A 23,648-nucleotide genomic window follows, 5' to 3' on the forward strand; every position below is an offset into this window, starting at 1 on the left:
TTGCACTAGGAAGGACTTTTTATTCCTTATGTAGGAGAAGTAAGCTTCATTAGTTTTTCCCTTTTCTTTGAGTTGAAAAGATGCCAGAAGGTCCTGAAGGATATTTTAGGATCCAAGAAGGACTCCTTGGTTTGGTTTTGTTTTTGTTTTGTTGTTGGGGTTTGTTTTTTTTAACTCCATGCATAATTAAAGTCTGGAATTTATTGTGCTAAAAGCTTAGTGTAGCTGGATTTAACAATGGTTTGGACAGGTTCCTAGAAGAAAGGTCCATAAACCATTTTTAGAGTGAACTTGGGAAAATCCACTGCTTATCCTTGGGATGAGCAGCATGAAATGTATCTAGCCCTTGGGATCCTGCAGGTACTTGTTACCTGGATTGGCCATTGTTGGAAACAGGATACTGGGCTTGATGGACCTTTTGGCATGACACAATATGGAAAATCTTGAACTTATGATCCAATTCTCTGTAAAGGACCTTCTGTCTGGAAGCTGCAATAAGCAACAGAGTCGGCAAAGGGAGAAGTTTCCTAGAAGCAATCTGAAATATCGTTTAACAACTGTTTTACCTGATTGCATGGGAACAGTGAACAGAAGCCACCTGAGCACTGGTATCCCTGAATTGCTTCTGATTGTGATCTGATGGTAAAAGAGAGTTAGTGCTGGTGTATTGGCATGGTGGTCTACAGATACATAGATGGCTTCTCTTGTGTTACCCTCAAATGACTGCACTGTACAACTAGGAGACTAACCTCACTACTTTCAACAAATATCAGAGGAGCTTCTCCTTTTGTATTTAAGGATCAGGGATTGTCCTGGTTGCTGAAGGTGTCTGTTTAAGCAGCATCTTGCTTGGATTGGAAAGAAGGCGTGGCCCTTGTGTGTCTACCTATTCATCTAAATTTGAGAAATAACACGGCAAATAATTTGTTTCTACAGTACATATGTTACCTTACTCTTGGATTTACAACTTATATCTCAAATAAAAGCAAGATATTGGGAACACCGGCTTGCTATCAGACATGACCCATCGCGGTTATTTTGGTTTCCTTGTCATCAAGGGTTCAGTTTAACACCTCCAAGATCCTAGTAATTGGACTCACTTCCTCTGTAATCAGAAATGAGGTGGGGGAGTGGGTAGTTACATTGTTAGAGATTTGTGGCACACAGAGTTAGTTTAAATAAGAAACTGCCTTAGAAAGAGAAACAAACAAGTTAGTGAGGTGTTTTCCTTTGCAAGAGCAGTAAAACAGCACTGCTTTTATTAAGAAGGTAAAAAGGAGCTGTAAGTAAACAGCAGTTTAATTCCCACAATCAGAAAGCAAGTAAGTACATATACAAAACACTACAGAATCCCTAGTCACTGAAAACAGTTCAGTACAAGCCATCTCAATACAGTCCAGCACAATAACATGAAACTAATTTCTAACATACACATAAAACCTTAAACAATTGTGATACCTTTTTATTGGATTAGTTAAGAATAATTCAAATATTATGGAATATGTGAGCTTTTAATGTCAGAGACTTCATCTTCAGAATGATTGCATAACAGGATTAAGGTACATTGTGAAAAAAGGGACATAGAAACATCATGGCAGAAAAAGACCTTACAGCCTATCTAGTCTGCCCAGAGAGGGCAGAGTTAGGTTTGGGGTTTGGTAGGGACTAAGAGTTCATGGAAAGATCTCATTTGCAAATTGTTGCATGTAATTTCCGGCATGCAGTTTGCATCCTCTCCCATGCAGGCACAAAATATGTGGGACAAAAGTATGTGCATTGTGTGTGCCACACACATTTTGAAAAGTAATCTCCATGAGGAGTTTCCCTTTGAAAAGTTGTTTGCAGATGCCTGCGGGGTTTCAAAATTGGTCTCTAAGGGGCCCCCTTTTTCACTCAGCGCATAGTTATGCTCTGGAGTTCATTGCCAGAGGATGTGGTTACAGCAGTTAGTGTAACTGGGTTTAAAAAAAGGTTTGAATAAGTTTCTAGAGGAAAAATCCATAAACTGCTATTAATTAATAAGCAATAGTAGTTTGAAATTTATTTAATGTTTGGGTACTTGCCAGGTACTTGTGACTTGGATTGGCCATTTTGGAAATAGAATACTGGGCTTGAAGGACCATTGGTCTGACCCTGTATGGCATATCTTATGTTCTTATGTAGGTATTTCCTTGTCCCCAGAGGACTTTAGGGATGTGCAGAGGGATGCCATATGTTGCATTCGGGATTCGTATTCGTCGGGGGGCAGATACGTTGCCTTATTCATTGTATTCGTGGGGAATCGAAACGTATCGCAATTCCCCATGAATACAACAAATCTTTGCCAAATTATTCGGCCGCCTAGGAGCCAATTTAAACAACCCCCCACCCTCCTGACCCCCCCCCAAGATTTACCAAAACTCCCTGGTGGTCCAGAGGGGGGTCCGGGAGCCATCCCCTGCACTCACACCCTCTGCTGCCGGTTTCAAAATGGCGTCGTTAGCCTTTGACATACTATGTCAAAGGGGCTACTGGTGCCATTGGTCAGCCCCTGTCACATGGCCTTTGGCGCCATCTTGTGCTCCTACCATGTGACAGGGGATGACCAATGGCACTGGTAGCCCCTGTGACATAGTGAGGGCAAAGGCTATCTGTGCAATTTTGATTACTGGCAGCCGATGGCCCGAGTGCAGGAGATCGCTCCTGGAACGAATGCACACCCCTAGAGGACTTACAATCTAAGGGTGTAATTTACTAAGGCTTTTGTCCCATTCTTTGTCTATGGGGAGAAAAGCTTAGTAAATCAGGCCCTAAGTCTGTACCTGAGACAGTGGAGAGTGAAGTGACTTGCCCCAGGTCACAAGGAGCAGCAATGGGATTTTGAACCCTGGTTATCTTGGTTTTCAGCCTACTTACAGAATGTGGGAATGTGGCTTTATTAGACTTAAGACAGGAGAAGAAAAATGGATGCTTTCAGTGTGTAAAGTGGTAAGAGTTGGGAGGACAGGAAATTGCTATTGAGATCAGACCCAGTTCTAGAAAAGTTAAAAAGCCTTGATCCCCCCCCCCCCCACCATTTACAATTCTAATTAAGCAAGTGATTGTTGCAAGGTTCTAATGGCTGTTTTTTTCTAAAATAGCAGTTAATTAGGCAAATAATGGACACAACAGGGCGTGGATTGTGGTATAATCGCACATTAGATACCCCAGCCATGGATTGACTTCAGGCCAGTGCCCCTTGCCTCAGTGCTAGTTTCAAGCTTGATGCTGCCTTCTCTGCCTCAGTTACCCCTGTTGTTCTATCCCTGACTCAATGCTTATGGCCACGGTAGGCCCACGTAAGAACATAAGATGTGCCATGTTGGGTCAGACCAAAGTTCATCGAGCCCAGCATCAGTAGGAACTACCCAGCAAATCCCAAAGAGTAGATCTATCGCTCATATCAATCGCTTAAATGTCGCTGTTTCCCCTATATTAGCAATTAAATTAGGCAAGTGATGGAGACAGATTGTGGTGTAATTGCACATTAGGTCTCCTTTCACTCTCACTTCAGTGCTAGCTGTCCTCATAGGACCTTCACCGTGCTGCTTTTCTGCCTTCCTGGGACTGGTTACCCATGCCATACTTGAGAAACTAAGAGAACAAAAATGGTTCTGTTTCTTGTAGGAGGGAGCCACCGAGATTTCTGAGACTCGTCTCTCTTCCATAAATTACACTAAACATATGGACACATCATCTTGGGCCGCCATCATTTTGTGTCCATCATATTGACTTAGATGACTGATGACAATTTGTTGGTCAGAAACCCTTGCATGGTTAATGGGGCTTAAATAATCGATTATGTGCAGTTCCCCTAACAGACAACACTAGAACACACTATCGTTTGTGTTCTGAGCCTGGTCAAGAGAGCACCTCTTCTGGAGATTTGCTCTGCAGCAGCTGGCACATGTAGAGATATGGTTTAGGAAAAAAAATCACCAATGTCTTTACCCTTTAGAATGAATTCCTATCTTGTATATTATCAATTTCAATGAGCGCTTTTCCTTTTTTTTTTTGTCCAAATCTCAGTGCCTCTTAACTCATTTCCCAAAATACAAGCAACATTTGATGAGAAATTCTAGGAATCCCAGCTAACAGAGCTGAAGAATTGTGCATTTGGATTCTGTTGAACTTGTGCTAATAAAACGAGCTTTGTTTGTGGTTGCTGAGGATCTTATATTGTGGATGTTGCAGTGGCCATAGTAATCTCCTTCCCTGCACTCTCTCCGTAAAGATCAATCTTAAGGACGACTGTAGATGGCCTTTGGATAATTTTTTATGTTGGTTTAATAAAAAGGATCAGAATCTGTACAGAATCCAGAAAGCAGTGTGGCATTTCACATCATGACCAAAAACAGATGCTGCCTGCATCCACATGTGGAGGCCTGTAATCCCTTTTTTTCCCCCCCTTTAAATTCTCTTTTTTTAAATTTAATACTTGCAAAAATAAAAAGGTAATGCAAGAATACAAAAGAAAAATGAGTTGGTTTCATTTTTTGTAGCATAGTGCGTGAGAAGATAAAACTGCAATCAAACAATGCAACTGAAATCTTTGGTTAAACATTGTCTTACTGTAAATTTTATATTATTAGCTGTTACTAAACCATTGAATTCATTCCTGAATTGTGACAATTCATATCTTCCAGTGTTACATATTAAAGAGAAATGTTCATGTCCTTGAAACACTAAAACAAAAGCCTGGCATTATGCAGCATTGCCGAGACTGCGGTGTTCTATTCAGTATGGGTGGAGGGGGGCACAACTTCAGACATCTCTGATTTCATGGGGCCCCGATACATAGTCTGTACTCGTATGTGGGATCAAGGGTTCTGGCATCCCTACCCATAGCTGTGAGTGCAGGTCACATGACCATCTAATAACTGCACACGAGTGACTTGGCAGCATTGATTAAATAGGGTCTTGTCCTGGCTGTGAAACGAAGTATCTTAATAGATGTAATACTTAATTTCTTCCAGGGATAGAAGAGCAGGGCGACGAAGGAGAAGAGCTAAAAACAGGTATGTTTTGTCATTCTTCACTAGGTTAATAGAGGCCCAGTCTAACATGCCAGATAATGACACTGCAGGGAAACGAATGGGACTCGGGGCAAAAAAGAAACAAATGGGCAGCAGGGAATGCCATAAAATAGGATTATGGTACTTTGTCAAAGTGGCACATGAATATCCCATCCCTAGAACAGCCAGGGTTGCTGCAGGTCCAGATTTTAGGTGCATTAATAGACCTCTGCTGGGACTCAGCACTGGAGAGTAGGTAAAAGGATTGAGGAATATTGGCCATGCTACGCGAGCAAGCTTGCATAGCAATTACCTGCTCTCTGCCTGGTGCCGGACAATTTGTTAACTTTGCACCAGGGCTCAGCTTATTCCTTAATCCCCAGTGCTGATGAGTGGCCAGGGATCACTACTGCCAAGAACGTCTTAATGAACGCCTTCAGCAAAGTGGTAGGTTCCATAAGACGCATGCTATCGGGACAGTTTTCAGAAGCCATTTACTTAGATAGCAGTACGTGCAGGAATCAACCACGTGCATGCTTTTACTGGGCTTGGGAACAGGGTTAGGCTGGGGAGTAAACATTGCATGCAGCTCTTGCTTTTCCAAACCTGCATGCTTTTTTCCACACAAAAAGCAGGTTAAAATCTGTGAGTACTTTCTCTAGGCAGCTTTCAAAGGGAAAGTATGCTTGTACTTTCCTTTTGAGAATTGTGTGTAGTTATGTGAGCGATGCAGAAAATTGCCCCATATATATTTTTGATAGAGGAAAACAGCCAAAATACAGATTTCTACTGTTTTTTTCTAACTATTATAACATGGCTGTGAATGTTGATAATTGGTTGTTGAAGTTGCTACTTTTGAAATACTGCTCATTCTGTCTGACAATACAAGCAGTTGTATGATGTCATAAATTTAAAATTGCAAATGTTAAATCCAGAAAAGCAATGCAAAGCATTCCAGTAAGTAACTTAAAACGTTCAAAGTTGTACTTTACTTGGAGAAACATGTCCACTGTGAGATCAAGTGATTGTATATGAATGGCATCAGTGTTTGTCTGAGGACAAGCAATGCAGAAAAAACAAAGGGACACGAGGCGTGTGACAGCTTGTTCCATTAGAATAGCATGAGAACTCGGCTTTAATGCTTAATTATGAAGTCAATATTGGAAAATTGCCTAATCTGATTTGTAAGAGTTCCAAGTTGTTCCAATATTGACCACAAAAATAACCGCTTAGCAGCAAACGTTTAAGCAATCATTCTGTTCCCCTACTGATCTTAAAGCTGTTAGTTTTATTATGAAAATATTTTTCTCTTTCACAGTGGCTTGCAAATTCTTTTGATAAAAGGAATAAAGCGCTCCGGGTCAGTGCTATGCCATGAATATGTGGGTACATGGTTGCCTCTTGGCCGTCTTGCTTCTCATGCACCCCACTCACTTATGGCATATCAATGCACATGATGAAACATTTCCTTGGATTTACAATGACCCAAATCATCCAACGTATGAGAATGCTTCTTCCCGATTGGTGGCTGTGTTTAACTTCTTATAGTCAGGAAATTCTGTGGCATGTCCATTTTATTCAACAGCACATTATTCTTTATTGTCAGGTTTGGAAGCATCTGCATGCTTGTGGGAGTCAAAATGATTATCCATAATGATTATCCATAAAATTATCCATAAAATTATCCATAAAATTATCCATAAAGCTATTTCTATGGGATCCCGATTTTTTTCTTTTCTTTTTTCTTTTTCTATTTACCTCACCAATATATATTTTTATTGCAAAAAAATTTTTAAAGATGGAGGTGGATGTCTCATTCAATGACCCTCTCAATTAACTTCAAATCCATTGAGTTAATGTCGGTCTAGTTCATGTATTTAATCGACATTCCACCCTACCATCCTCTCTTTTTTTTATTCAAAATCTAAAAAATCCCATTTATTTCTTTTGAATTTATTTCAGTGTAGCAAAGTGCTTCCTTAAATTTTTAAATATATTGTCCCGTCATTTATTTAGCTTAGTGTTGTATCATATTTCTCTGTTAAATGTCCTCCCAACAAGGCCTTGTTTCGAAATGTCCAAATTTCTTCTTCAAGGGAAATGATGATACGTTCTTCTTTCTTCAAACGTTCTTTTGCACTGCGACTGAATTTCCTCTTGTTCATATCCCTACCTCTTTTATACTCCTCCTCCTGCTCCAGAAACAACCAATCAGGCTCTCCTTCTCAACCACTGCACAACAATAGCCAATCAAGCTCTTCATTAAGTCCATTAGGAATTACTGAATTCAATTTGAAAATCCATCTTTGTTCTTGGTAATTTAATTTTGCCACGTAGTCTCCTCCCCTTATTGATTGCATCACTTGCTGAATGACAGTCCATCGGAGTTCCTCAAACTTGTGCTGTGAGTCTATACAATGCTGGACTATAGGTGCCAATACAGTTCCCGTGTTCAATCGTGAGCGATGTTCCACCAATCTCGTTCTTATCTGCCTGCTATTCCTGCCAACGTACACCTGTGGGCACGGACATATTAAAGCATAAACCACATTTATTGATCTGCAATTTGTTTTGTATCTTCTAACATTTACTCTGGACACTGGATCCTGCCATATCTCTCCTATTGTCTGCTCGCAAAAATCACATGCTTGGCATTTTTCATGTATACCCTTAGATGTTATATTTCGTTTGTCTATATGGGTATGTACTACTTGATCTCTAATGTTCACCCCACGAGATGTTGCTATTAAAGGCATATCCTTAAATACCTCATGTAAATGCCAATACATGCCAATGGCGTCGTATTGAATCTGCTATCATTGCCTTAGATGTACTATGTCCCAATACACATACCAATCTGTCTTCTTCCCTTCTTTGCCGATATTGTAACAATTGCTTTCTGTCAGTATATTTTGCTCTTTTATATGCTTTTTTAATTACTGATTTTGGATAACCCCGAGCTTTGAAAAGTTCTGACAGAATACTGGCCTGAATTTCAAATTCTGTTAATGTCGAACATATACGTCTTATACGAAAGAATTGACTTGCCGGTAAACCTTTTTTAAAAGAAGGCTGATGGTGACTGTGATATTTTAATAAATTATTTCGATCCGTCGGCTTCTGATACATACTTTTTCTCTTTCGCTGTTAAGAACTTCACTCCTTCTACAAGTTCCTTGATTTGTTGTAATAACATCGTGTTTGGATTTTGTTCAACCAAACTTATAATATTTAGTATCTTGTAAATGTGCCATCATATTCTTTATATACACGATCGCAACACTCTTATCCGCAGGCTTGATAACCACTTGTTCTTTAACCAGACAAATTATGGTATCTTGGTATCTGTTTATGTTCCATCTCCTCTATATCATGCAAAACCAATTTCCTGAATGTTTGCACATGTGGGTCCATGGGACCTGGGGGGGGACCATGTAGACTTCAATTTTACTATTGACATATCTATGTCTCTTCTCTCTTGCTGGTAAAAAAAAAAGTGACAATTCAATTTTCTTATGAATCGATGTATGATATTCTCGTCTTGAAAGGTTTGTGGAAAGTAGTTGGTACAAATGATAATCCATTATCTAACACTTCTGTTTGTTCTTGTGTAAGGGCCTGATTTTAAAAAGCATTTATACACTTAAAATTGGGTTTTTTCACACGCACATACACTTTACTCGAGTAAGTGGGCATTAGAAAATTGCTACAATTTATGCCATTGACTTGTCCACAGGATTTACTTGCGTAAGTGCACTTTATGTGAGTAAATGGCTTTTGAAAATTGCTACAATATTAAGTTACATTTACATGCATAACTCCTTTGAAAATTACCTCCATAGTGTTAAAGATGATAGATTTACTACTGCTGATAGTTCCTGTGCATCTGTTGACGCGTCATTCTGCTTGTGGAAGATTGGAACTCTTGTTGGCCTTTCCACCTTGTTTTGCGATAAGGTCCTCTGGTCAGATTCTCGCTGTCTAAAAAAGATTTCTGTGAAATGTTAGCACTTTTCTGAAGACCCATGTTGCTCATATTTTCAAGAGTGTTCACATTTTCTTCCTCTCTAAGATCTTCATCAGATCCACTTGAGCTGTCCCCCGATGAAAAATTGAATCTTACTTTTTTGCCATCTTGATTTGATCGAGTTTTCTCCCCTATCCAAGTATAGATTTTATTATTGGCATAATCCATCTGATCTCTTTTAAATTTAACAATTTTAGTATTTTTAATGGCTGCACGAAATTGATCCAAGCTATTCTTATGTTCATTTAATTTAATTTCAAAATCTGCCATTTTCTTTGCTGATTCAATCAATGGGGCTATTTGTGTATTTAATTCCTCTGTGTATTTGTTTACTCGATTTACTATAAGCAACATTAAGTCAAGCAAACACTTGTTCAGGATAGCCATCTAAGTGTTCACCAATTCTGTGTCCAAAGCATGGTATAACATACATGCAATCAATACAAACCACCTATCTTGTAGCAGAAAGCAAAGATGCTCATCTATAATGGAGGTTCTCCATATCAGCAGGACAAATCAGCCATATATGTATTACCCACCTCCCTGACAGAGTCCACTACTGTGCTTGGGTTCTGAAAGAGGCTAATGGGCTCGTGAGACAACTACTGCACGTAGGAACTCCAGCACATTCTCAAACATTTCTGAGCTCTGAGAGCTGGTTCATCTTAGTTGATGCCAGCTGACATCATCCATTGGGTATGGCAGATTTATCCTGTTTTCTAAGGAGAACCTCTATTACAGGTAAGTAACTTTGCTTCATGTGGTTGCTCATTTGTGTGCACTTTGATGTGTTTAGTTTATCACGGAGGACTGTTAACCAAGCAAATTGGCTTTAAGATGTCCTATTAACAGGAATTTTGCTTTTGAGAGCTTCATGTATTTTATCTGTGTATTGCTTCATGAATGGGACAAGCAATATGGGCAACTTAACTCCAAGTTCTCATAAAATTTTATATCCAGTTTTGGTTTTCCAACTCTTATTTCAATATATACTGAAACTGATGATAAAATAGAAAGTGTAGGGAAAGATAATATTCCTAGAAACATACAGTGCTGGAATTAATGTGGGAAAGAGTGTGCAGAGTGTTTTATTCCTATGGTGACCTGATTGAGTGACCTTTGCATGACTGCTTCCCGAGGGCAGAGAGAGAAAAACTACCACAATTTCTGTTGCAATTGGAATGATGAGGTCTAGAGAGAGAGAGAGTAACATGCTGCCTGTAGTCATCAGAATGAGTGGCTCGTGTGAGTTATCCTGACTCTGTCTAAAGCAATATTTCTTCTTCCCCTGCATCTGAAAGCACATGAGGCAGGAGCCATTAAAGGAAAATGAGGAGTCACTTCCATTTTATGAATCCCTTTTTTCCCCCATATGATCATTTTGGATGAAATCAAATCACTTGACATGCTTTAGACTGATGCTTGGGTCATTTTCGGTCAGAGACTGGTTCATTGTAATGGCACACTGGGCTATAGGGCATATTTTTAAGCTTTGGGAATGTTGCTTTTAAGCATCGGACAGCATGTTATGTGACAAGCTGGCCATTGAGAGGGAAAATTGACAAGGATTAATAACACAGAACACAAGTGTGTTTTTGTTTCAGGAAAAGTCCATTATTTGTCCTTAGTCCTGCTAACCTCTGAGAACCATTGGGATAATACTCATCATGCACTTTAAAGGAATAATGATACTACCACATTCTTACTGTGACTGACTTCACAATGTCAGTAACTATCATATCACCCTGGACATAAGAAGTGCCATGCTGGGTCAGATCTAGGACCACTGAGCCCAGCATTCTGTCTCTGGCAATGGCCAGTCCAGGTCACAAGTACCAGTCAGATCCCCAATAGTTGATCTATTTCTTGTATCACACTTTCAGGGACAAGCACAGGCTTTCCCAAATCTGCTAGGAGCTTTTCCAATCTTCTTTTGTCTCCTACTATGTTAGTTGCCTTGACCTCATCCTCGGGCAATATATTCCATAGCTTGATTGTGCCTGAGAAATACTTCCTACTAATTGTTATAAATGTGCTGGTTGCTAGTTTCATGGAGTGTCCCCAAGAATTGATTAAAAGGGTAAATAACCATTCCTCTGTTCACCTGTTCCACCCAACTCATGATTTTGTAAATCTCAATCATATCTCCTCTGTCATCTCTCTTCCAAGCTCAACCTATCATTTTTGTTGCCCTTCTCTGTACCTTTTCTATGTCTGCTATATCTTTTTTTTGAGATGGGGTGACCAGAACAGCACACAATACTCAAGGTGCAGTCGCACCATGGATCTATACAAAGGCATTATTATATTCTCAGTTTTATTTTCTGCTGCTTTCCAACATTCATAAAGTAGTCTGCAACTCTCAAAGTAAGTTTCCTCCTTTCAAGCGATCAGCAGTGATGCTATTCTAGGTGTTGACCATCTTACAGATGCTGCCTATCTTGCCTACCCAACCTAAAGTTGAATCTATCCCTTTACTGGCATGTCTTAGTCGATTTGTTTTCCAAGACTGTTAGTTCTCCCATCACTTTTGAATCTCCTTGCGGTTTTGCGTGCCCTAGCTGGTTTGCTTGCATGGCTCCCTTGCACATTCTGTGACCTGTGCTTTTGTACATCTTGGCTCTCTTGAATGTTCTGGTATTTGTGCACGTTTTGACTTTTGCATGTTCTATCACTTTTACATACTCTGACTTGATTGAATGGCTCCCCTGCTTGTCTTTGTTCTTTTGTAGCAACTCTATTACTTTCCCCTATCTCCTCTTTTACTGAACCATGTCTGCATTATTGGCATCTCTGCCCACCTTGGATAAAGTGTTGCTATCTTTTAATAAACCCTGACAGCATTGTACCACTGCAGCCAACAAGTTAATTATTTGCTTGTCCCATTCCTTTTTATCTCTTCCTAGCACACCAATTACCACTTATATGGAAAAGGGCTCACAACAAATCTTTCATCACAAGCCCGTGAGGTTGGTGAGCCATCTCCTTGCAATATCTGAAAGTCTCTTCTTCTTTTTTTTTTTTTAATTTGCGCTGGGAATTTGTATGTTTTAATTACAGCGAAGATGCTGTGAAAAGCTATAAATTCTTATTGGCAAGTGTGTTTTTTTTTTTTTTTTTTCCATTGTTGCACTTGGAGTTCAGAGAGAGTAAAGACGGAGCAAGATTGATTTTTGAATACAAATTATAAAATCTGCTAATTAATTTTTTGAGCCTATTGGAGATGAAACATAAGGCAGATATAACTTGAAAGGCTTCACCTTTTTAATTTGTAGAATGTGTGTTTTCAATTACAGACAGCTTTGATTTTGGCAAATTCTAGCAAATCGTAATTTTGACATTCTGAAGGCTTCTCCTTACAGTTTATCTTGGGGTTTATATTCAGTAAGCTGGCACATGGACAAGTTTATTGGTGTTTAGAGAATTTTTAATAATTTTGTAAGTTTTTAATGATTCGATGTTCTATTTATCAGTTGTTTTGAAACATTCTAGTTTTAGAATTATTTTATATTTCTTGAGAAATGTATAACTAGAAATGTGGAGACAAAAATTGAGCTCGAAATAGCAAGAAGCCAGACTGAGTGTATACAGTGCAACAATGAAAAAACAAAAACATTAACTTGATAGTCAATTTATCCTTTTGGGTGAAAAAGGAACTTTTCAAAGACGCTTGCATCATGAGGAGTCTTCTGGTGAGGATGGGAAATGAAGTACCTTTACTGTCTCAACAGATTAAAATGTCCTTCTCCCTCCTCTGCCTTCTACTTTAGATCCCTCAGTCATTGAGTGGCTAAATAAAAGATCTGCTGTGAAGCAGAGAATGACAATGTTCCCAGAGAGGAACATCTGTTTCTGATAAAAGACAACAAAGAGATGGCGCCACTCAGAGTCTGGCAATCCATCCAGAGCCATTCAGACTCTCCTCGGCTCCCCTAACTTTTATCAAAGTTCATTCCTTTAATAGCAACACAAAAAAAATGTTTCTTTCCTTATTTAGATTGCATTCTGATAAATGCACAGTCATACTAATGGGTGATTTTGCACAGAAACACACAGTGAGCTCAGCCCAGGAATCACATGAATGGATTATAAATTGGGACAAAAAATTTCCCTGGACCAAACCCAAGTTCTTATTTATCTATGAGCTCAATTTTGTAGTTGGGTGGGAATAAAGACATTAAAAAAAAGACAAAACGTAGAGGTTTATTTCTAAAACAAAGGAGCTACAACTTGTGAATTATGCAACCAAGGCATGCACCTTCCATTTCAAATTTGATATCTTGGCCAAAATTCTAGTTTGTATAATTTCAAAGTTGTCTCATAAAAGAATGGCACATTTCCAAACTGACTTTTTTTTTTCTATAGTTGAATTCAGAGGTGAAATATTCTTCTCTGGTGGTAAAACAAAATCCATCTACTTAAAAGAAGATTCCTTTCATGACACCTGTTTGAGTATGCGTATGTAAAAATGCAAGCCAGAAGGGATGGGTGCCGCATTACGTAGTAAGATAGTAGATAATGTCAGAAAAAAATAAATTGACCAGTCTAGTCCGCCTAGTTGTTATTATCTGCATTGCAAGGAAATAGCCCAGCTTTCATCCTTGCACTGGTTAGCAGTACTATGGCGGATTATTTTGTCCAAATTGTTCGACATATACTGTTTCATAACCTTCGAAATGTGGCGACTTCATACCCTCCTGATGCAGTGAAAGCAAAACACAGGCCATGATGGGGGATGCTACTGATAAATCATTATTATTTGAACTTGGACATTAAATATTATATTGGAGAAGATATTGAGTTATTGAATCTAGCTTTACATTGACAGATCTTAAGAATATAGGTTCACTTAGAGAATAGCCACTGCCATTAGCAATGGTTACATGGAATAGACTTAGTTTTTGGGTACTTGCCAGGTTCTTATGGCCTGGATTGGCCACTGTTGGAAACAGGATGCTGGGCTTGATGGACCCTTGGTCTGACCCAGTATGGCATTTTCTTATGTTCTTATGTTCTTATAGCTGTGAATTCAGATAAGTGACACTTAAATACAAATTGCTTCATAATGAGTCTATCCCCTATTTAATAATGTGTTGCACACTTATAAACCTACATGTACTTTGAGATCAACCAACAATAACCTTATTGGACGTTCTATCACAGTTTTACATAGACACACACTTGTGGCCACAAATCCGCTTCTGCTGTGTAAGTGGGGCAATCTTAGTAGATACGCGCACCAGTGCAATTACCAGTTTCCCTAGTTCATTCCCAGTTTGTCCAGGCAAAGGATAGGAATTTCTAACCCTCCTAGTTAAATAGCCTTCCTTTTATCCTGTTAGCCCCAACCGTTAAAACCCCGCTGACTAGCCTAGTTTTTATTGTTTCATGACTTGCACGCCAATCATAGTATATGTAAAGTTACGCGGTAGGGGGCCCCCGGTGCGCGTAAATACTGAACGTGCTGCTTTCGTTAAAAGAAATCTAGGAATACCCATGTCCCACCCAGATCACGCCACACCTTGTCCCTTTTTAAAAAAAAAAAAATATTTTGGGCACGTACCGGGGAATACCCGCGTACTCATGAGCCTTTTAAAATCTGTGCGGTAAGCGCTGGCCCGACTTCTGCGCGTATCTCCCAGCTTTGGCACGCGTAGGGGCTTTAAAAATTTACCTTTAAAGTTAGCAAGGCCTAAAGTTTCTGTAACACTTTTTTGTATATGGGGTTTATGTCTGACCTTGAATTCTTTGATGCATCTTTCTTTTAAACCATCAAGTCCTATTACTCCGGAGAGCAGGTCCTAGTTTTAGGATCATTTCCTGCCCCGCACCAGGCTGATGATCTCCTTCCAGATGACCTTGCTTCCAAAGCAGCACAGAGGCTGCCAGACTGGAGGTGGAACTGTTTTGTTTTTTTTTTTGTTTTGTTTTTTAATGTCCCTGAAGGTCTTCTCTGTCTATCTCAGCTCCTCTAGGTCTGTCACTCTAGCCTCCAGAGATTGGACTTGTTCTCTGAGAGCTAGGAGAGCTTTGCCCAGGTGCACACATACAACCTGTCACCAACAGGTAATCATACATGTGGCACTCAGTGAAAAAGACCGGATAAGTCCCCATTCCGCTGCTGGACTACTGTCTACATCTTAACGTTGTTGAGTTGATAGTTATTTAAAGCTGTATAAGGATTGAGGGTGCTTAATCTAATTTAAAATACCCCATACATTATTTTAATCTGTTTATCAGTGACCTGCAGTAGGACTATAGATAATCAATTGATAAAGCGAGAGTCAATTACTCATTTATTTAAAAATTTGTATCCTGCACCATCCAGGACTCTGAGAGGGTAACAGTGTGTACATTCTCAGTAAGCATAAGCGATATACACAAATAAGGGGATAAACAATGAGTAAAAAAATAGTATAAATACTGCAATTTATTGTAAACAATAGATAATCAAATCAGTCTCTTGACTTCTACAGCTGTTTTTGAGGCTTAGATGGAAATTGATAGCCCCAAATATTTCCAACCAAGTCGCAGTTCATCATCCAACAATGGATAATCAAATCAGGCTCTTAACTCCTGTGACTGTTTGAGGCCTAAGTGGAAATTGACTCTTTTTGAGAAAAACATTTCCTCATAGCCTTCTAATTTGGTTAACATTCTATATATGCAAATGTGTGACTGGAGTGGGTGGGAGATGGGGAGGGAGGGTGGAAAAATCAAATATTCTTCATTACTTCTCCAGAAAACATCGCTCTCACCTTCCCACAGCAAAAGAATTAACTTTGCAAGCTCTTAACACACAAAATTACTTTAACCCTAAATTTACCTTGATAAGTTTTATAGATGCACAGAATAAACTTTAATTTCTTTTGCAAGTTCTAAACATGCACATTCCCATCAATTCAATCACAAATCCTGCTTACCCTCCCTCAGGACCGGAAAGAGAGTGCTGATAGCGGAGAGACCGTGTCCATTCTTTTACAGTCCTGTGGAAGCACACACATCTCCAGAAATCTATTGAACAGGTCCTTCATTGGCCCCCGTCAGAACCTCTCTGAGCTCCCGAGCCTGCATCCCACCCGGTCTCATAACGGTCCACTTTCAGTTTTGCTAGTTGCACCCAAGCATTCTCTTTGGTAAATGGTGTCTTGCCTACAGCACTCTCAAATGTACCCTTGACGATCAACTGTGGTCCTTCTCTTAACCCTTCTTCAGTGAAAACTGAACCAAAGTTGACCATGTCTGCTTTTTCCTCACATCTCTCTATACATTGCTTCTCACCTCCTCTCAGTCTTACAATGTCACCTCTGGCCTTTCTTCTTTTACTGGGATACCTGAAGTAAAGTCTTGTTGCAACTTTGCTTTATCTCTTTAGTTTTCTTTTCCTCGGTTTGCTCTTTTGCCATCTGCCTCTTTCATATTTATGAGAGATTCTTTTCTTGGTTCTTTTTCAGATTCTTTGTGCCTTATGAATTCTAATATCTTTGCCTTTGTTTTCTGCCAGAGTGTAATGCAGCAGGGTTTATAAGATGTCCATTGCTTGATATTACAAACATAAGTCCTAGGTTTCTTTGTGGATATATGAAACCTGCCATGGTATTGCTGTCTGTGGATTTGCATCTTTTTCCTTTTGCCTTTCCATTGAAAAAAGAAAGATCCGAGGAAACCAGGGCTAGGTTCAGAACGTGTGATGTCAGTGAGCCATGTTGGCATAGCTATCTAGGTTCGTTGCCAATACGCTTAACAAAAACAATTTTCGTGTTCTTGGTATTGCATTTGGATTTTTGTTCTTGTCTCTCCTTGAATCTCTTAATTTATTTTCCTTTTTTTTTCCTCCCCACTCCAGCCATGCAGCCTCTGAAAAGTTCAGAAACCAAAGAAGGTACAGTCTTGCTTTTTTTTTTTTTCTTCTTTTCCCCTGATGCATGTGATGGGAATGACACATGGTCTGTAGGGTAGAACAGGCAGCTGGGAACACGGAGGGAGATATTTAAAGACTTGGGTGCCTAACTTAAGAGGTTAGGACCCAGACCTAGGATATGACAATTCCTCCCACACAGAGTGTATACATTTCTGTGCTTAAAAGTAGGCAGGGTCGGGTTTGAGGATGCAAGTTAGGCGGTCAGCACCTATTTCTAGCGGTAAGTTCCTAAATATAGGACCCTAAGTTAACATGAAAATGTAAAATTAAGGTGCCCAGGTCAGGTGGTCATCTTTCTTCGAAACCATATGAATTGGTACTACAAGCTCATGCTTTCTACATATCACCTGCCTTGTAATTGCGTCTGTATAGGCTCCTTTAAAATATTACATCAAAATCTGAAGGAACAGGTTCACAACCCAGCTGATAGCGGTCTGAAATAGTCTACCCCTGAACTGGGGGCTGCTTTGTTATATAACAATTATTTGTATACTTTCTTCACTACTAACAAAAGTTTGAAGGTATCAACAAGAAACGTTTGGAAGAAGATGAATAAAGGAGACAATTTATTTTTTTCAGTCAAAATATTTTATTACTTTTCTGATTTTTTTGCCCACCTTTCCCGATACTCAGTATCTATATAACAATGAGGACTATGCAATAAAACTTGTACTAAAACAGTTTTAATGTGCGACTCGGCGCTATGAAATATTTTTTACCGAGAGCACGCTAAAAATTACCCTCAATAGCATGGCCATAATGAGGTCCATATTCAAAGTCATTTAGATGGCTAATTTACAAGTTATCCAGCTAAATGGCAAGTTTTTGTATATTCAGCACCTTTTCCAATTACATTTTAGCCGGATAAGATCTAGTTGTATAAAAATGACGTGTCAGGGCATTTCGGGGAGGAGTAAACGTGTCTGTCTGACTTATGTGATATTTAATTATAACCAGCTTAGTTAGCCAGATAACCTGATATCTTCAAAGGATGTCCTGATAAGTAGCGCTTTAAGAAAAAGGAAAAGTAAAGGGCCCCAAGTGCTTGGGGATCTGCACCCCCAATAGTTAAAAGGACTCATTGACCATTTACCCCACCTATTTTGAATAGATTTTGGAAATGTCATCACTTCAGACTTGGTTTGATTCAGTTTAAACCCCAAGAACTGTCCAAATCACTCAAAGGTCTTCAATGAGCACCCCAGTGATATGTATATCAGCAAATATTGCACTTTTAAAGCATTTGAGATCTAAATAAATGCCCTCCATGCCGTTCCCCTTGTATAGCTCACCAAAGGCTCCAAGGAAAGTAAGAACAATGGAGATAAAGGGACAGCCCTTGTTAAACTAAATTCACTTGACTTCTCACTAATTACCTCATTATCACTTAGTTGAATTATTAAAAAAAAAAAAAAAAAGTTTGCAGCCAATCCCATGCTCTCCAGAAAAAAATATAAATAACTCTATTCCACACGAGCAAAGGCTTTTTCTGCATCAAAGCTAATCATCAGTGAATGGGTTTTAAATCTAATAGACTTCTCCACTGCCGCCAAAACAAGTCTCACATTAGTAGGGAATATCTCGGATGCACAAAGCCAACCTGACTCTCCAAGGTCAAATTCGGAAGAAATAATGCTAACCTAATAATTTTGCCAGCAATTTAGTGTCAAAATGTAATAAAGAGATGGAATGGTAAGATTCTGGAAAGTGGGGTCTTTCCCCTGGAGGGCAATTTACATATAATAATTTATATAAAATATACCCTTTATGATTGACCCAAGTCTCTCAGAGAATAATGCTATTCCATTTCTCTTAGATAATGGATAATTTATTAGGGGTTTCTTTAGCACTATCACAATGAATTTATCAGCATAAACTTAATGATAGGCAGATGTTGAAAGGATTACATATTCAGCAGTTATCCCAAATAGAAAAATATTCTAGTCTTATAAAGTCCGTAAGGTACTGGCATATCAAATTAATCTGAAAGTTGCGCTCAGAGAGTTAAAAGATTCTGACTACCTACAGATGCGAATTTAAATGCCTTCCAGTACTTGCTCCATGCTTAGGAGCTCTCTGATGAGGCTGGGAATGCAATTATCTGGTCTTGCATTTGGTTGTGTGTCCTCATTTGTGGCTCCTAGCCTAAAATCAGGGGGACCAGCAATGTGACTGGTCCAGATCATCCAGGGGTTTTCCTAACAGTCAGGTCTTCCCTCGGCCAGAGAAGCATTGACAGTAAGGTTTATGGCAAACATCTCCTTGATAAGTATTGAGACTCTACTAAGTGGATTTGTGTCGAAGGGCTATAAACCCCAGCCTTACTGGTACCTAGCCAGGTCTGCTTTTCATAGAAAGTCTTATATTGTCCTTGTTTTTCTGTGTAGAAAACAGACTTTCTTCTTTGCACTCTGTGCTGAGAAAGATATCAGGCATCCCATGAGGCTTTAAAAGAAAGAACTCATAATGTCAGCATACACACAGTAGTTAGTTTTACTGGGCCTTGTTCCTACACCCCAGCTTGGAATCTCCCCTCTTTAACAAGGACCATATAGTAAAAAAGTAGAGGGTCTACAACTCTATCCATCAAAGTCCTAAAAATGTCAACACTATACCTATACCAAAGTCCCACCTTCTGAAGTATTACCATAATCTCTTCTCTGGTCAATGGGGCATTCAACTTTTCCAGCTGCTCTTGAGGGAATCTAGGGTGTTTGATCTTATTTAAAAATATCTGACCTTGGATCAAATTACTACTTTGGGAAGTATACATGTTTCTTTTTCCTTATATACAACACCTTGTACTTTTCCACATTAAATTTCATCTGCCATTTGGACACCCAGTCTTCCAGTCTTGCAAGGTTCTCCTGCAGTTTATCACAATCCACTTGTGATTTAACTTCTCTGAATAATTTTGTGTCATCTGCAAATTTGATCATTTTATTTGTCTTTCTCCTTTCCAGATCTTGTATAAATATATTAAAAAGTACTGGTCCAAGTACAGATCCCTGAGGCACTCCATTATTTACCTCTCTCCACTGGGAAAATAGACCATTTAATCCTACTCTCTGTTTCCTGACTTGTAACCAGTTTGCAATCCACAAAAGTATATTGCCTCCTACCCCATGACTTTATTTTCTCAGAAGCCTCTCATGAGGGTCTTTGTCAAACGCCTTCTGAAAATCCAAATACACTACATCTACCGGCTCACCTTTTAGCCACATGTTTATTAACCCCTTCAAAAAAATGTAGTAGATTTGTGAGGCAAGACTTCCCTTGTGTAAATTCATGCTTGCTATGTCCCCTTAAACCTTGTCTATCTATTTAATCTGAAGGTAATCATTTCCTCATGGAAACTCTTCGGTCAGTAATTGAAGTGGTGGGACAGGGAAAATTTCTTACATCTCTGGATCTCTCCGAAGCTTACCTTCATAATTCCATTTGGTCATATCATTAGAGTTTTCTCAGGTTTGCGGTCCTGGTGGGGAGACCATTATCATTTTCTGGCACTGCCTTTTGGTTTGGCCACAGCTCCCAGAATTTTCTCCAAGGTAATGGGTCATGGTGGTAGCAGCACTTCACAAGAAGGGAGCATTGGTCCATTTGTATCTGGATGGAATGCTTCTCTAGGAGGAGACCCATCAGTCTACAGCAATTACCTATCTTGTAGGGAACCATTTCTGAAGTTTTCAGAAGCTGGGGTTTCCATCCCAATGGTTGCCTTCTTTTCACCCAAAGTGCTATCGTCCTTTCATTTGAATCGGTTTATGGAACTCGTCCTTTAGAAAGGGAAACGAGAATCTTCACTTTTTAGATGGTAAAAGAATTTTGCTCAGGTACTTGGTGTCTAATTCCTTCAGAAAATCTGATCACTTATTTATTCAGTTTAATGGTCAGAGAAAAGATCAGGCAGCCTCAAAGGCCATTATTGCCATATGGATTAAAGAGTTCTAGTTATATTTCCAGAAGTTTAATGGTGCCCGAAGATCTTAGGACACATTTAACAAGGAGTCAGGCAGCTTCATGGTTTCTCTAGAGGAGATTTTCAGGATGGCAACCTGGGCTTCCTTGCGTTCCTTCTCCATGCATTATCAGTTAGATGTACAGGCTAGACAGACTGCCTCGTTCGGGGCAAGCATTTTGAGGGCAGGTTTGTCTGGCTTCCTCCCTAGGTAAGTGTGGCGTGGGTACATCCCATCCCTGTTGGATTGGTCTGGTGGGATGAAAATTACCTGCTAGTTTTCTTTCCTGGAATCCTACCAGACCAGTCCAGGTACTCGTCCTGTTTAACAGTGTATGTAATCTCTCTTATAGTGTTCTTGCAGATTGATTTTGTTCCTAGATGTTTTTTTTTTAGAGCCAAGTTCCTTTAGGAACCCATTTTTAACTCCCCTGCTCTGGGAGGGTGGGGGCGACAGGAGTTGTTTTAGTTTAACATTTTCTTGCTTTGATGCAGAAAATGCTGAATTTCGGCAGCCTTCACAGTACCCTGTGTAGGAAGGCATCAGCAAAACGGTTCTCTGCCTCCAAGCTGATAGGGGGGTAAAACCTATCCAAGCTGGACTGATCTTATAGGACTCAAGGAAAGAAAATTAGCAGGTAAGAAACCAAATGTTTTCTTATTGATTCCCACATCTTTAATTAACTTGCCGGTGTTTTATTAGCCCTCTTCACTGAGCAATATTCTGAATGCTGCTGTTTTTCTTTTCTCATTTTTATTGGGTAAACTGCCATAAAAGCATTGTAAATAAACAAAGATAATGAGATGGGTTATGGCAGAGTGTTATGTGCATTGGGTTAAGCACTAGATTAGGTGTTTAGATTTGATTATTGGATGGCTATTTGGGTAAGGGGAGCATATTAGCTCCTTTGTTAGTGCAGCTTGTTAGTAGCCCTGGTCCTGATATTCATCCTGAGATGCAGAGCTACAGCTCTCCATGCTTGGTAGCGCGAAATAAATTATGATTAGTGGCAAAGGTTGATTAGCAGCTGACTTTCTGGTGCCACCGTCCACCTATGATTCACCTCCGATCGTTCCCTTCTCAAGCTGGCAGTACGTTGGAAAGTATTTATAGAGCATTTTCCCTTCCTCTTCCTCCTCATGGACTGCAGGGAAAGGTTAAGCAGCAGTAATTAGTTTGATTGAAACTTGACAAGCGAAATCTCTCTGGTGTTAATTTCTGGCAGGAGCTGAAAATGAACCAGAGATCACAGGATGTTTGCCTCCCTTCATTGTGAAGAAAAAATATACAGGTGAAAAGCCCTGCAAATACAAGCTACCAGTCAGGGCCGGTGCTAGCTTTGTTGCTGCCCTGGGCGAAAAATTACTGTGCTTCTCCCCCCCCACAACGATTCACTCAGTCTCTGTGTACCAGACCAGTCAAATAAAGCCCAGCTCCCTCCAGAAATCTATATTTTTAAAAACTGACACCATCCACTCCTCTACAGAACCCCATGGTCAAAGGAAGGGCATTACATACCCTAGAGAAACCTTACAGCCTTGCACACCCCCCACACTCCCCCACCCTCTTTAGCCACACAAAATGTAATTATGCACGCGTAACAGATTTTACATGAAAAAGAACATTCACAAGTACAGTCTTCTGAGCAAAATATTACTTATAACATATTATATTTACAAGCACTGCTGTGGTGCCAGCCAGAAAACTGCAAAAAAAGACACTTGGAGCTCCTATGGAATTTATAATGGCACCTCAGAAAGCCATGAATAAATGTTATTACCATTACAATATAGTTAAACCTCCCATACAAAAACAATCCTAACTACAAGCACTCAAACTGTAGCAACCTTATCTATGAAAAAGCAGCACTGCAAATATTACATCAGGTCCTGGAACATCAATACACCTCCTATTGGGAAAATAGAACAAGCCAGGCTGCCATACCCCACACAGAAACTGCATGCCAGCAAAACAGCTCACCATGGTCACATATGCAGAATACAGACAGACCCTGACCAAATACAGAAAAAAGAGTCTACAAAGTATAAATAGAAAAGTGCTGAGAAGAAATGAACTGGAACTCACAACATAGCAGCCTCTCTATGCAGAGCAACAATGGAAAACAAAAACATAACCATTCTTCATAAAACATTACATAATAAAATTGAGAAATATAGAGCCAAGCAAGGGAAAGGAATAGTGGGCTGAACCCTGGTACTCAGGGTTGTGATTATCTTTCTTGTAAACCTGCACTAAGTCCATAGAAGGAGAGCCAAATGTTAGATGGGAGGGCGAGGAGGGTGGTAATTTACAACCATGGTTATTTAGGACTGGATGTTATGAAGGGTTTTTCCCATTGTGTGTCTATAGGAAAAATGTTAACTACATTTGACTCTTAGGAGTGAATTTTCAAAGGAGTTGTATGTGTAAAAGTAGCAAATATCACAGCAATTTTCAAAAGCTTATTTATGCACATGAAGTCTTTTCAAAATTCAACCCTTTGGAGTGAATTTTCAAAGGAGTTATATGTGTAAAAGTAACAATTTTCAAAAGCCCGTTTACATGCATAAATCCTTTTGAAATGTACCTCCTATGGGGTGTTTGCATGAACAAATCCATGAGGAAAAAGTCAAGGTATTTCTTTTGCTGATTATTTTTAATAATAATAATAATAATAATAATAATTTGTATACTGCTACCAGACA

The 23,648-nt window shown here is 39.4% G+C and overlaps 1 protein-coding gene across 3 annotated transcripts in view; it reads left to right on the top strand.

The window, feature by feature from the left end:
* The window catches only part of CD276 (CD276 molecule), a 122,986-nt gene that overhangs the window by 82,279 nt on the left and 17,059 nt on the right, over positions 1-23,648 (top strand). For 2 of the 3 annotated variants that reach the window (XM_029575162.1, XM_029575159.1), the window contains 2 exons: positions 4,995-5,036; positions 16,907-16,942. In XM_029575162.1, the coding sequence (XP_029431022.1) occupies positions 4,995-5,036; positions 16,907-16,942 (78 nt within the window). The remainder of the gene's footprint in view (positions 1-4,994; positions 5,037-16,906; positions 16,943-23,648) is intronic. The other variant, XM_029575161.1, reaches the window with a different exon arrangement.

This window comes from Rhinatrema bivittatum, chromosome 13, assembly GCF_901001135.1.
Source record: "Rhinatrema bivittatum chromosome 13, aRhiBiv1.1, whole genome shotgun sequence".
Classification (NCBI taxonomy): Eukaryota; Metazoa; Chordata; class Amphibia; order Gymnophiona; family Rhinatrematidae; genus Rhinatrema; species Rhinatrema bivittatum.